The 15,814-nt window shown below is 44.3% G+C and overlaps 1 protein-coding gene across 1 annotated transcript in view; it reads left to right on the forward strand.

The window, feature by feature from the left end:
* The first annotated feature begins 5,457 nt into the window (after positions 1-5,457).
* Positions 5,458-15,814, forward strand: part of LOC129335180 (neuronal acetylcholine receptor subunit alpha-7-like) — a 122,662-nt gene continuing 112,305 nt past the window's right edge. Inside the window, exons 1-2 of the mRNA XM_054987620.1 lie at positions 5,458-5,512; positions 6,936-7,099. Coding sequence (XP_054843595.1) covers positions 5,458-5,512; positions 6,936-7,099 — 219 coding nt within the window. The remainder of the gene's footprint in view (positions 5,513-6,935; positions 7,100-15,814) is intronic.

The raw sequence follows: 15,814 nt of genomic DNA on the forward strand, positions 1-15,814 counted from the left end.
CATCCCCCATCTTCACCCAGCTGGGATCAGGAGCAGAGTAGGTGGCAATGCCCATCCTATGTCTTCACCCAGCTGGGATCAGGAGCAGAGCAGGTGGCAATGCCCATCCTATGTCTTCACCCAGCTGGGATCAGGAGCGGGGAAGGTGGCAATGCCTACCCCCTGGCCTTCACCCAGCTGGAATTAGGAGCAGAGCAGGTGGCAATGCCCGCTGACTGCCTTCACCCAGCTGGGAGCAGGAGTGAAGCAGGATGCAATGCCCATCTCCAGCCTTCACCCAGCTGGGATCAAGACCGGAGCAGTTGGCAATGCCTACCCCCCTGCCTTCACTCAGCTGGGATCAGGAGTGGAGAAGGTGGCAATGCCTGCCCACCCTTTACCCAGCTGGGGTCAATACACACCCACCCTTTACGGAGCAGGGGGCAATACCCGCCCTCTGCCTTCTCCCAGCTGGGATCAGGAGTGGAGTAGGTGGTATTGCCTGCCTGCCCCACCATCACCCAGCTGGGATCAGGAGTGGAGCAGGTGGCAATGCCCATCCCCTCTTCACCCAGCTCAGATCAGAAGAAAAGCAGGAGGCAATGCCTGCTGCCCCCTTCATCCGGCCAAGATCAGCAGTGGAGCAGGTGGCAATGCCCATACCCCACCTTCACCCAAGAGGGATTAGGAGCAGAGCAGGTGGCAATGCCCCCCCCCTGCTTTCTCCCAGCTGGGATCAGGAGCAGAGCAGGTGGCAATGCCCAACCTCCATCTTCACCCAGCTGATATCAGGCGTGGGGCAGGTGGCAATTCCCTCCCCCTGCCTTCCCGCAGCCGGGATCAGGTGAGGAACAAGAAGCAATGCCCCCCCCCCCACTTCACCTGGCCGGAATGAGGCTCAGAGTAGGTGGCAATGCCCACCTCTGCTTCACCCTGCTGGGACCAGGCATTGAGTAGGCAGCAATGCCCACTCCCTTCACCTGGCCAGGATCAGAGCGGAGAATGAAAAAATGCCCACCCCCCTTCACCTGAGCTGGATCAGGCACAAAGCAGGAGGTAAAGTCCACCCTCCTTCACCTAGCCAGGATCAGGCGCGGGGCAGGTGTCAATGTCCGCCCCCCCCCCCAACTTCACCTGGCAGGGATCAGGAGTGGAGGAGGTGGCAATTCCCATCCCCTGCTTTTACCCAGCCAGGATCAGGCACAGAGCAGGCGGTAATGCCCGCCCCTTCACCTAACCAGGATCAAGCATGGAGCAGGAGGTAATGCCTGCCCCCCCTTTCACCCACCCTGGATCAGGTGCAGAGAAGGTGGCCACGCCTACCCCCCCTGCCTTCGTCCAGCTGGGATCAGTGATGGAGGAGGATGGAATCCCCGCCTGCCTGTCCTCCCCTTTCTACAGCCCGTTGTATTTTTTCCCACAATGGGCTTTGTTGCTAGCCATAAAATAAAGAGGCAGTGCTCTGCAGTCAACTACATTTGGTAGGAACACTTCCTGTGCTCGGAGGATTGCCTTGATGCGCAACCACTTTTGCCCCATGGATCTTTGTGCTGGAAAGATTGTACAGTCAAGATTTTTCAGCACAAGGAAACTAGGCATGCATGTAAGCTTACTGATTTTACTGAACTCAAGCACGCTCACCTTGGTGGTGGATTGAAGTACTGTCTACAGAACTGACCACAGGAGAGGGTTTGCCTTGTGTATGGCCACTACTCTAATAAAATGTTGATCCATTATGGTGTGTATGTGTGGAGAGAGAGAACTTGTGTATTGCACAGGAGCAAACTGACCATTTAACTTATAGGGAAGTTCTTGGGGTCGATTTCTGTGGGGGACCTCTGGCATGCTGGAGGAAGGAGTAACTCAAAACTCATTGCTGGTGGAACTCGCCAGACCTGAGCTGAATGTCTCCTATACTGCTACCAAGCCTGGCGTACTCCTGGGCTGTTATAACTTCCCAGGCTGTCCTGATGTGACAAAGACCTTAAAAGTGAAGGTGTGGCTCATTTCTGTGTGCTTATTCTCTGCCCCGTCCCTTTGCAATCTGTCAGTGAGGCCTAGGCTACTCAGCCTTGGGGAGAGGGGAGAGTTTGCTGTCATTATAACAGTTGTTCCCCAGTGGGATTTTCTTCATAGAATGGCAACCAACTTTCTTAAATGGGAGTGCAGCACTGGGATTAAGCCCAAATAGATACTCCTGGCAATCCCACTGATTAGTCATTTTTCAAGTGTGTTCTGGATGACAACCCATTTACTTTGTCCTGTAGAAGCTAATTGCACCACCTGGTTCTCATACAAGACTGCTGTTAGTGAGTCTTTCAACATGAAATGCCTCAGCGCATGTTCATCAAGTGTAGGGAGACGCAATGTTATCCGAGAAGCATAGTTTAAAAAGATAGAGCCAGCGGAGATTGCTCCTCAGAGGGTTTGTTAATTTCATCTTCATCTCCCCAAAGGCTCTGTCAGTTTCACCTCTCCAGTCTAAAACTGCGTGGGATGGCAACCAGAGGCCAGCAAGGAATGGAAATGGGCAGGAGCTGCCTTCCAGAGCAGCTGGAGAGGTTCTAATGGGCTGAAGTTCCCTTCTGGCATTTCACAGCTCCTTTACACAACTTCAGCATTTAACAAAGCCTTTGCCTTGTTGCTGGTTTTGTCTTTTTGAACTACCCTTCCTGGCTAACATTGCATCTCCCGACACATGTTCATCATGTGTCAGATGTCTTGTGTAGAGAGACTCAGTTATGCCAATCTTATCAGAGGACCTGCTCTGTTCGTTGTTATTTTTGGAGGCAAGCTACCAGAGATGGAACCTTTCCCACTGTGGCCCCTCATCTTTGACTTCCTCCCTAGAGTTGTTTGTCTGGCACCAAATTTGTTAAATATTAGGCACTGGGCACAAACACTGGTGTTCTCCCAGACATTTGTGGCTTGTTAATAGTTGGCTTTAGCTGTTTAATTACCATTTATATTGTTTGCTTTGATACTTCTTATGCTGTTTATTATTGACTTTTGAGCTGCTGATGTTGACTTTGTATCTTTGGTGTTGACTTATTGCTGGACTCTCTGTTTTTGCAGGCTTTTTTTGCTCTGGCTATATAGAGGACTTGTTTATTCCATGATATAGTTGTTTTATGGATGCTTTTATGGGTATTTTTATGCTGCATTTTTTATTAACTTTTTAAAATTTTTACTTTTAGTTGTATTGTTTAATTTTTGGAAGGTATCTTCGAAATTTTAAATTAAGAGTCAGGTTGTCTCGTTTTCTTCCTGGCAAACCAGGAAAAAAAGCATGTGGTCTGCACTGGGCAGTGGAGAAAAGCCAGAGTGGAGCAAACACTTGGGTGTAGGAGCTGAAGCTGGATAGCAAGAGGTAGGGAACAGATATCCTGCTGCAGGGAGCCATCTAGGACTAGCACAGCTTGGTTGGAGAGCTGTTGAAGCAGATAAGGCTAGAGCTCAGCTGAAGGCCTATATAGGGAGTTGATAACCCCACCCTTTCCTGTACCCAGAGCTGGGTTCTGGATCTTGCCAAGATCTAGGGAGTGGTTTTCTCCTCCAGTATGAGTGCAGGATACATTGAGCTGCTAAGAATGGGCTCCTTTACCTGGGCCGAATCCACACTTCCCTGCCTTCCGGTTTTCCTGCGCATTTATTGCGCTAGATTCTATCCCGCAATGCCCCAGGCTGTGTTCACATTCCCTTTCCTACTGAGTCAGCAACACACTATGCTTCGTTCACATCCCTGGGAGAAAAGCGGGATAAGGGGCGGGTCTAGATCCGCCATAACCGATGATAACATGATGGGTTTTTTTTTTAATTTAATGAGAGATTTCCACTATATCGATTTTCCGCTGTATTGCAAATACGTGTGATTCATAGAAAACACCACGCTGCATCGCACGCTCAGGCCACGCGAGGCCGAAGTAGCATTTTCTGTTGGCCAGAGAGCCCCAGGAGGGCCCAATGGGTCACCGAAAAAGACTGCGGACGTTGGTGGGACACAGGTGTTCGCATGGCCAATTACCACAGACAACTGTGTTACCGCTCAACTATATAGGATAGTGATTTTTCGCTATACCGAAAATTTTAAATTAAAAAAAAAATCTGGAAAGAGTCAACCTTTGCAGCCACAGTCCGCTTATCAGAAATTACCTGGGCTATCCTTCGGCAGTAAAACATTATTCACTGTAATAAAAATGCCCCCCCCCCGATGCCTCCATGGGCTTTTTACAACGCCACTTCCCAAACCACTTGGGAATTGAAACGGGATTGCGCAATAGTGCTAGGAAAGCACCCTTTAAAAAAAAAACCTGGACAGGGCATGCCTCGGACAGAGTTGGGACCATAAGAATTGCTTGGCAAAGAGGGTCGGTGTTCCAGAAAGGCAAGAAAGAAGGAAGTGGGGGTGGTTAAGAGGGAGCGGTCTCTTTGTGAACTGCTTCTGTTTGTTCACATCCATGGTGAGAACTGCGCAAGAGAAGCATTGGAAAGCATGACAAACTCGTCTGAGGCGCAGCGCAACAGATGCGAAAGAATGGCAAGATTGAGGTGAGAGTATGTGAACAGCCCTCTGAGAAGTGCATAAATGGCGGGAAAATAGTGGCAAACTTGAGCCGTGTGGATTCGGCCCTGGTTCAACTTTGGCTCTCTCCCTTTCTTGCATCTGGATGAGACTCTAGGGAGCTGGAGGTGGGTGGGTCCACTCGAGTGGGTTCCTCATCTGTTTGTTTCACTGATTCTTGGACCGGAGCCTGCTGTGGCAGAGAAGAGAAGAGGTCTCACCTTGACATCTCGGAAGTGCAGAGAGCTGCCAGTATTGTGGGGAGAAGTATTCCTTTGTTTTCCTCCAAGGAGTCTTCTTTCCAGTAAAGGCTGGGCAGGACAGGTCCTAACGGAGGGGCAAAAATATTTCAGACAAGCAAATAAAGGGAACTCCTGGAAATCAAGGCCTATTTGCACAGCCCAGTTCCGAGCTCTGTTGCATGATTGGTATAGGGATGACACAACATGGATTCTGTTTCTCGGTCAACAGTTAGACAGCCTGTTATGGGAACTTTAGAACTACCATAGATAGATAAACAGACTTAATATTGCATTTGTGTTTTTGTGATTGGTTGTTCTTAGGTTTTTGTTCTGCTCCACCCCCCACACATGTACCCAATACATATTTTTTTCTGATCTTGCTATGGAGCCCTTGCAAGGAAAAACAACGGATAGCTTGATTAGATAGGCCAACCATGGATGACACCAGCAGCTGCCTTGGTGAACTTCCAGCAATCCTTTTCATGCATAGAAATTGGCATAATGCTATAAATAACAAAAAAAGATTAAATCTGAAGACAAACATAAGGAGCTGAAACCCCACGTGTTGTGCTCGAATCAGTAGGTCGGTTAAATGCCCTGTCTCTTGACTCGAGGAGTGACGACTCTTGTTCAGAACACTCATAAAACACAAAATTTACAAAGACTGAAACCGCAATGATAAGCATTTCTCCCTGTTCCCAGGAGAAAGATAACATTAAAGTACAGTCGAGTAAGAAATGCTCCACTAAACATTTGCAATTGTTAAACATCTAATAAAATCAAGTGGCAAATGTGTTTGCTGAAGAGCATGAAAGGAAGCTACCTACATCTACCTTATTCTCACAACTTAATGACTTGGGTTAGTTTAATGAACTCTTAATACTTCTGGTATTAACCCACAAAGCCCTAAGCAGACTGGGACCAGCATATCTGCAAGACCACCTCCCCCCTATATATGCCCCAGAGGATACTTCAATCAGTTGAGAAACAACTATTGGTGCTCCCTTGCCCCCAGGGAGGTCCGCCTGGCCTTGACCAGAGCCAGGGCTTTTTCAGTCCTGGCCCTGAACTGGTGGAACTCTCTGTCCACTGAAACTAGAGCCCGGCAGGATTTGCTATCCTTTCACCGGGCCTGCAGAGATGTTCCACCAGGCATATGGTTGAGGCTGGCCTAGGCCTCTGCCAACCTGTAGAAGGAGGAAGTGGTTGATTAAACCTCCCAGTAGATCTGTTCACCACCCTGTTTTCAACTGTCTTCAAATGCCGCTGCCTATTACACCAAAAGTGAAGCCAAATAAATTGCTGAGCAGGAACTGCTGCCATCTTGGAAACTGTAATAGTATTGTTTGTAACAAACCGGTTTTAAAATTGTTATAGTGTTTTAATGGAGGTGGAATAAAAGTCTAATAATAAATAAAATAAATAAAAATACAGTCTAGGCTCATCATGACCAACAAAGGAACATTGGGTGGGGGAGGCGTTTGGTAAACTTAAATTACCTAAGAGCCATCCTTGTTAGCTCCGTCGTATAATGGTTAGAATGTTGGCCTCTGCCATGGAAGCTTGATGGGGTGACCTTGGGCCAGTTACACACTCTGAGAGCCAAACTACAAGTGACGCCTGACACTAGTTGGACACTTGTCAGCTTGTCAGCTTCCCTCAAGTTCTGATGGGAAATGTAGGCAGCTTGGCGGAATGTTGGACAAGTGACAGTTGAAAAGTCCATTGGACAGCAGTCGGAGAGCCAAGCTGCAAGACCAGGATGCCTACATTTCCCATCAAAATTTGAGGGAAGCTAAGTATCCAACTAGTGTCAGGCGTCATTTGTAGTTTCGCTCTCAGTCTCACATACCTAACCGGGTTGTTGTGAGGAACAAATGGAGGAGAGGAGAACACTGTAAGCCTCTTTAAGTCCCTCTTGAGGAGAAGTAAGTAAATAAATAAGCTTCATAATTTCAATGGTATTTAAACCCAGGTCTGCAGTCTACATTATATGAAATTATGACTCTTATAGGTGAGGCAAAATGTTAAATTTTTTTCCCTGTAGATCGCCTTCAATGTTATTGGGTGGGGGGGAATCAAAGAAACATATATAAGATTGGAAAAACCATTACCATCCTATAATTAAGAAATGTGAGTTGACATCTCATGAGTCTATCTTTCTTGTCTCCTCATAGTCTCTCTGCAAGGGGAAAATCAAAGGCGACTCTACCGAGAACTTCTGAAAAATTACAATCGCTTGGAACGGCCTGTAGTGAATGATTCACAATCCCTGGTAGTAGACCTGCAGTTGTCATTGTTGCAAATAATTGATGTGGTAAGTTGGCTGCTATTCAACTTCTTTTTTTTTCTGTCAGCCATCTCGTAAATTGAGCAATGTTTACCTCAGCAGTGTAGAATATTTTTCCAGTCTTGGTACTGGTGACTAGTAAAAACATTCCCGCTACCTTAGGGTTGCCAGCCTCCGGATGCTGGCTGGGGGTATCCTGGAATTACAATTGATCTCCCGACAATGGTGATCAGTTTCCCTGGAGGAAATGGCTACTTTGGAGGGTGGACTCTATTGCTTCATATCCTGTTGAGGCCCCTCCCCTTCCCAAGCCCCACCATTTCTAGGCACCTCCTCCTAAATCTCCAGGAATTTCTCAGCCCACAGCTGGCAACTCTACACTACCCTAGAATTTATTTGAACTGCCTTGAAAAGGGTGATTAAATAGTTGCAAAATGGTAGATTCCCCCACCCCCATTCATTCGCTTGCTTGTTTGTCGCCAAAATTATGTCCTGCTAAAGAAGAGACACACAGGACTTGCATCTTATATACAGACTGAAGAGAGACCCCTGACCTGGGAGTATCTCCATTTATTAGGTCCCCTTCCCACACTCTAGGAAATATGAAAGACCAAAACTCTATGGTCAATCCACATAATACTTTTCAAAAGAATGTTTGAAGTGTCATACAACAAAACATAATTGAATTAAATACACAAACAAATCCAAAATATCACGCAATGAAACTATGGAACTCTGAATAGCTGATGACCTAGAGATTGGAAACATTTTACTGGTTTATAGAAACCCAGAAGAAAAAAGCCCTTTCCACACTTAACAATTGTGCATACAGGAAACTACCAACCACATGTACTGAGTGTGTGTACTACCCATGATTTTCCTGATACACATGATTATCTGTGAACTGGGGCAGTTTGTATATTTTATCATATGTAGACAGTCTCTGTGTGAACATGAATCCTGAAAAATCCAATAGTCGTTTCATGCATACCGAAGGGCATGATAAATGTGTGTTTTGCCCCTATTCACACAACTTGGTGACCATGCGTATCGGGAAGATCTACATGCAGTTGGTACATGTGATTATAACTACTCGAAAGGTACACAGTGTCATATGAACAGCATCTTCCAGAGCTCTCTGCTGGCAGTTAAGAAAATTGTGCTTTATATCCTCTGAATGTTGGAAGTTCTACCTGGACCAGCCTGGGTGAGCTTAGATTTTGGGGGACTTCTTAGGGGTAGTGGCATTTTCATCACATTAAAATAAAAATCACTGTGTGGTGACTTTACCCTCTCATTCTTTCAGTCTTTCTTGTGAAGGCACCTCTATGTTTGGTGAGATTTATGTTTCATCATGGTTTGTAGCAGATAAGTTTTAAAGGTAATTCAGAAGGTGAGAATATATGAGAACTTTTCAGAAAGTAAGCGCAAAGTTTATTTTACGTATATGTTTTGCTTGGAACTCAGAATGGAATGCAGTAATACAAACAGAAAAACCTTGATTAACAATATGGCTATTTCCACACATGTTGGATAATGCACTTTCAATGTACTTTAGCAAACCTTTGGAAGTGGATTTTTTGTTTCACACACAAAAGCCCAGTTCCAAAGTGCATTATCCAACGTGTGTGGGAGCAGCCTTCAGGTTGAAAGTTCCAAAGAATTCTTTTACATTTTATGCTGTACAGAGTGTATTCATGAGAAAGCTTCATGAATAGAGAGGAAACTACTCCATAAAGAATTTCATCTGGTTGGGTGCTGCAGTGGCCAGCCAATAGGTAGAGATAGGTCCCAGGGAAAGGCAGGTACCTCAAGATCCATTAAATATTCAGCACAAAAAACCACCTGGAGCTGATCCTAAATCACTTCCTTTCACCTCTGGGGGAAATATAAGGGCCAAGTTTCTGCGGAATCACCCAAGGTAGATCAAAAGTGCTGAAGCATGTTGTGTTCCTATTGAAACCTGAAATTAGACCTGTCTGGATACTCTGTTAACAATGAGTGTATCATCATTGAAATAAGCAGATCTAATTATTGGATTTCTGTTGTTTAAATGGTATGTGCCCGAGTTCCATCTCTTCACCAGACTGCCATCTAATTGTAATTGAGGACTAGAGGGGCTTTGATTAGGTGTTTTCCAGAATGTTAGCGCGTGGTTTTGTCACACTGGGATACTAAATGCAACTCTAAAACGCACAGATGTCCCTGGAGTTTCTCAAGTAATTTGTTGATTAATTATGAAGCTTTTAAAACAATTTTACACAGAAGCTTCTTGTATACTGAAAGAAATTACAAGGCATGTGTTCCTATAAATGGTTCATCAGATGCTGTTCTCGGAGTTTTCAGCAAAGCTATAATTATGGCTAGGGTTTTTTTTTCAGTGGGAACGCAGTGGAAATGGTCACATGGCTGGTGGCCCCACCCTCTGATCTCCAGACAGAGGGGAGTTGAGATTGCCCTCCGTGCTGCTCGGCGGCGCGGAGGGCAATCTCAACTCCCCTCTGTCTGGAGATCAGGGGGCGGGGCCACCAGCCATGTGACCATTTTCTCCGAGGGCAACCCACTGAGTTCCACCACCTCTTTTCCCAGAAAAAAAGACCTGATTATGGCTTATGTGAGGGCTTTCCAAGCATTGCTTGCAAATGTGTGGACTGTTTGGTAGGCATGTCAGAAGTCCTCGGAGCTAAACTATGCTTAATATATTATATCATTAGTAAAATATACAGTGGGTTAGGATTGTGCAGTATTCTTACACTCCAGAGCATCACAAGCCACAGGTTAGCCGTTCCAGTATAAAAAAGCCACAGGTTGCCTGTTCCAGTATAAAAAAGCCACAGGTTGCCTGTTCCAGTATAAAAAAATCCCACGTCTGCATAACATTGCAGCGTCAGAGTATTTATTACTTTTTAAACATCCCAAGCGATCAGATGGCAAGCCCTTTATGCTGAGTTTCTATTACTATAACTCATCAATATAGTGTATGTGTGTGTATTTCAGGGAGCTTTAGGTGAAGCAAAATATGCACATTAGATTCCTCGTAGTGGTCTAGGTTCCCAGATGATACCGGAAAACCACCAGGAGATTTTGTGGGAAGATGATCGTTTTAATGTTGCAATAATGCATGGCATCACTTCCAGTGAAAAACTGGAAGTGATGTCATTACTCCAGGGTGATGCTCTGGGATTCACCCCCAAGTCTATGGTTTTTCCCCAGAAGTGATGTCACACATTGGTGCAATGCTGAGGAGCCTCTTTCACTTTTCTTCATCCCCAGCCAGGCTACAGCAGGAGGCTTCCGCCCCCCCCCCCCAATATAGGATATGTGTAAAAGAGGCCAGATAAATTATCATTGGGGTGGGAGTTGCTGGAGTGAAAAGTTGTTCTCAAGCATTGCATTTTATTTTCGCTATATGAGTAAATGGCAACTATTCCTCTTTGTGGAGAGAGCACTAAACCTGTGGCTTGAGTCCCATTTATAGTTGTTTGTTTGTTTTATTTAAATATTTATACCCTGCATTTCTCCCCCAGTGGGGACTGAAGTGGCTTAAAACATCAATCTGAATTATAAAAATCTCCACTGCACCAAAGATGTTATTAATGCCATAGGTAATGGCTGGACCAAGGTTAGATCTAAATTAGCACCTGGAATGTCACCTTTATAATCAGTAATAAGGTTTTAGACAAGTAGTGAATGAAGGTAATATAAAGTATGGGAAGACTAGGGGCGGGGTTTCATTATAAATCTTTGGTTTCTAATGTCGGTTATTACCTACAAAGAGATTTCATCCGTAAGCAATAGGCAAATTCCTATATTCCAGTATTTGGAGGTTAAAAATTTTATCCAATCAAAGTAAAGAAAAGGAGAAACAAGAAAACAAATGACAGATTTTGAAAAATTAGCAATAGCTGGAGAAATGTTTTTCTAAGATACTGTCAGTCCTTGGCAGGTAGATTCCCCAAGTTCTCCACAGCAAACACACAGGTGTATTGGTTGAAGTAACTTTATTAGAGATCCATCAAGTTCAAGGTGCTCAGACAGCTGAACTGGCAGAAGTGGCGTGTATGGGGTCGGCAGTGTTAGTTATACAGAAGGTTCCCGCCATCAGAATAGGGACTGTTAAAGTTTAGACGCAAAGGAGCCGGGGGGGGGGGGGAAGAGGAGAAGCTAGGTTTAGGCTAGACAGAACAAAGAATGAAATCATCTCAGTTCCCAAGAAGGATACATTTCGAGCCCCGGCCTTCAAGGACACTTACTGGAGGCAGCGGGGAAAGAGAAAGTAAATACCTGCAAGATAACCTACTGCCTTAACATCAATAAGAAACTTCTCATGCCCTCAGAGGACCAGTACGGAACACAGAATACATTCATGGCAGATATGCAGACAGGCATATATGACAGATACATAGTCTCTTGTTAGATTTAGACAGCAATCAGGAGAAAAAATTATAAATAGGGATTTAGAATCTGTAACTGAACCTGCCCCCTCCTGGATACACACCTTAAAGTGATGTGGAGGGTTGAGTGTGTCAGTGAAGCGGAAAGCAATACCCTCAGGAATGCAGCAGACTTGGTCAAAGACTAAACTCCTAGAAAAGTCAGTCAAAGCGGAATGGTCAAAGCTGAGACACCAGACTAAGATGCATCCGTCCCCTTCAGGAATCAACGGTCACAGCAGCGGAAGAGAAGTGACTTTTCTAATGGTGATGGAAGCAGAGGAATTTTTGAAGGCTAGCCACTGGGCAGCAGCAATAGAAGAAGGTGACACTGATTGATGATCTTTCTCAGACAACGGCAGTGTCACTTCAGCTAACCCTGGTTAGTACTGTACAAAAGAAGGCAATGGCACTTCTCCTAATCTCTTACTTTGAAAACTCAATGAGACAATCCAAAATGAAAGAAGATATAGTGCTGGAAGACAGGACCCCCCAGGTGAGATAGGGAAGAACAAAGGACAAGTATGACTAGCACTATTCTTAATGATGGGGTTGGATTAAAGCCGAAAGGACGTGAAAAGCTGCAAAAGGTGCATCCAACATTGTTTGACACATATAATAGGAATACAGAATGTAAGAAGTATGAATCAAAGTAAGCTCGGAATCATAAAATGAGAAATGGAATGTTTAAACAAGTGAGTGAACGAAAGTGGACTGGATTAGGACATTTTCGGTCAGAAAATGTCAAAGTGTTTTACTCCAGAAATGACAAATGCAGGAGAAAGGAAGGAAAGACACTGTTGCAAGCCCAAATGAACCAGTGTCACCCAAAAAACCCAGAGCAGGCAGAACCTGGGGCCAAATGCAAGCACAACAGAACCAGCCCCGCACCATAGAATCCCAACAGAACCAAGAACCAACATCAAACTGTTACCAGACAAGTCTGGGAATCTTGCAAAGGGGGAAACCTCACTCATTCACCCACTCGCCCACCTCACTCCGTCTTCCTTGGGAGAAAATGTCCTGGAAAGCCTTGGAAAGTGGGAGGGGGGCCTTGCAAGAGCAGCCAACCGGCTTTAAAAAGGCTGTAGCTGTATTTGCAAAATAAACCTGAATAAATGTAGGTTTATATGGCATTGATTTAATCAATATTCCGATTTTATTCCAAATTCTCTAATTTGATTCGATAATACCAAATCAGCAACTATTTGGTATAACAAATACCAAACTGCACACCCCTAGTTACAAGCATTTTGACACCAGGCAATTTTTTCAGTACAAAGAATTTAGGTTTGAGTTAATATATGGTCTGGAACAGGGGTCCCCAACCTTTTTGAACCTATGGGCATCTTTGGAATTCAAAATGGATGCCACAGCAGGCAGAGCCAACCACAAAATGGCTGCCAAAGGAGGTGAAGCAACATACACAGAGGAATCCCAAGTGTAGGGCAGAAGAAGAGTAATTTAAAAAATACACTGGGAAAGAGGAGTGAAAAATGTGGTGGCAGTTGCCACTGAAACAATATGTCAATCTGTTAATGTTATGTTAACCAGATGTCAATCTGCATAGCTAATGAGATCATCAGTGGCCAATCACAAGCCCTTGTTTGTTTGTTTGTTTGTTTGTTTGTTTGTTTGTTTGTTTGTTTGTTTGTTTCTTTCTTTCTTTCTTTCTTTCTTTCTTTCTTTCTTTCTTTCTTTCTTTCTTTCTTTCTAGTCTGCTTTTCTTGCTGAGGCTCAAGGCACAATGCAGTTTTAAAAACTGCAATAAAATTATGGGGTGGATCCACTCATTCCCCAGGGAGCTGTCCGCCAGCCAAAGCAGCTGCTGTCTGGCCTGAAGAGCCAACCTACAACAGAAGAGGTTCTTCTTCACTTACATTGGAGGAAGGCTTTGAACTTTTCTTAGTAGGGGTTGGATGCTCTCCAGTATAATACAAACAATTAACAATATAATATGGCTGGATTACAAAAATTAGAAAACAATGCAATAAAAATACATGCGATCAGCAATGCAGTAAAACCGAGTTACAAAACCGAGAAAAGAATGCAATAAAACAGATAATACCTACAATAAATAGTGCAGTAAAAATTGCCTATTCCGCCCCCCACCCCAGACATTAGTCTTCCATCTGTAACAGATGAGGGGGGAAAGTCAACTCTAATTTTCCATTATTTTTCTTATTGCGGCAATGACTGAGATATTACTGAGAGATAGCCCACCTTCCAAATACTGCAATTAAGTTTTAAGCCCTGATTTGTTCGGCTTAACATACGTGTTAACCACCAGGCCATTTTTATTTAGCCTGTGTGGGATTATGTTCGAAGTCTCCCAGCGATAGCAAAACAAAGCCTTTGAAAATGTCTTTGAAATTTATTTCAGAGATAAGGTACACAATGGAACCGAGAGGCACTGAATTGCTGCATTTAACATTACCAAAAATACTCCCAAATCCCTACTAAAGCTGATGCAGCTACAATTTTCATGGGGCGGGGGGGGGGGGGGGAGAATCAGACCAACTGGGCCTTTTATGTGCAATAAGAGTTATTAGCCCTGTTGGACTTTGCTTAAATTTTGGATGTAAGCATGACGCTTGTAATTAGTTAAACAATCTTTTAGAAAAAACAGGGCCTTGAGAATTCACCCCATCCTGTCTTCCCCACACTTCTAGCCAAACCAAGCGAGACTGTCATATATGTCTGCATACCTGCCATTAATGTGTTTTGCATTTTGTGCTGACCATAACTGATTGCTAAGGTTGTACTCTGTTGTATCATCTGAGAGTGTGTAAACTGCTAGCATGGAATGTACAGGAGAGCCAGTGGGCCCTCTCTGTTATCTGGTGAAAATATTTATTTTGCTTTTGTAGCAAGTGTCCTTGGATGCCAGCTGCGGGCAGCGAGCAATGTATCTCTTCTCAGAGACTGGGATGATTCCAATCTGTACTCTGTCTAGCCTAAACTAATCAGTTCCCATGTAACTCTTTGGGGTTTCATGCCAGAATGTTAACGGACCCGAAGGGCAAGACGTTTCCCTATAATTAGTAGTACCCTTTTTTGAATAGTCACTTCTGCCAATTGCTACCTTTGTGTGAACACCCTGAACTGTATGGATCTCTTATAAAGTTGCTTCAACTGGAACACCTGTGTGTTAACTGTGAACTTGACGGACATAACTGCCAGGGACTGACAGAGACCTTGGGCTACCACCACCATCTCTGCTGCCGCTGAGTGGCCTGAGAGCCAGTTTGGTGTAGTGGTTAAGAACGGCAGGACTCTAATCTGGAGAACTGAGTTTGATTCCCCACTCCTCTGCTTGAAGCCAGCTGGGTGACCTTGAGTCAGTCATAGCTCTTTCAGAGCTCTCTCAGCCGTACCTACCTCACAGGGTGATTGTCCTGAGGATAATAACAACATACTTTGTAAACCTCTCTGAGTGTGCATTAAGTTGTCCTGAAGGGTGGTATATAAATCAAATATTATTATATCTATCTCCCATCCTTCTTTGACCATTACTTAGCTTGCTCTGGCAGTATCTGACTTCTGCTACGAGAAAAACAGAGAAAAGCTGCAAAGCAAACAAGGGTTTATGTTTGGTGGCACTGGCAGATCATCCTTGGCCAGGAGCTTGGGGTGGTCTTAAATTATGGTTGCCTCTTTTGGCTACTTGGGTGAAGCACCTTTCTTCTAAAGGCTTGAGCAGGCAGAGGAGGGTTTCTTTAAACATGGTCCTGAACTCAGTGTCTAACATGGAAATTACCTGTTATTCTAAGACACCATGTATTAGCCATTGGATCCAAGTGAGATTTGCTTGATAAACAATTTTCATTTTGGTGAAAAATATTCCCAGAGCAGGTAAGAGAGAGTTCTAAATGGCATTAGTCGGTCAATTTATTGTCAAACCACCCCCACTACTCACTCACTTTGAAAACTCCTTGATGGGTTTCAAAGGAACTGTTGTAAGAAATCATTAATTTACAAGGAATATTTAAGCCCATTTTGTTCAGCTAAGCATTCCAAAAGGTCAGAAAATAGGAAAAAATCAGTCACCATCAGGAATTTTGTTACCCAAATAGGTGGTCTCCTAAGTACGTGGGGGAATTAGTTTAAGGAGGCAAGCAAGAAGGGGTAACTGGGATTCTCCACCTATGTTTACGGGGATTATTCCCTTAGAAAACTCTCAACATCTCAGACATTCAACCTGAAAAGTTTTTATTAAGAGAAATAAAAGGACAAATGTACAGAAAACCATACACAACACACATACAAGGCTAACAAAGGAAATCAGAGAGAAAAGTTCTCAGGATGG

Source organism: Eublepharis macularius, chromosome 8, assembly GCF_028583425.1.
Source record: "Eublepharis macularius isolate TG4126 chromosome 8, MPM_Emac_v1.0, whole genome shotgun sequence".
NCBI lineage: Eukaryota > Metazoa > Chordata > Lepidosauria > Squamata > Eublepharidae > Eublepharis > Eublepharis macularius.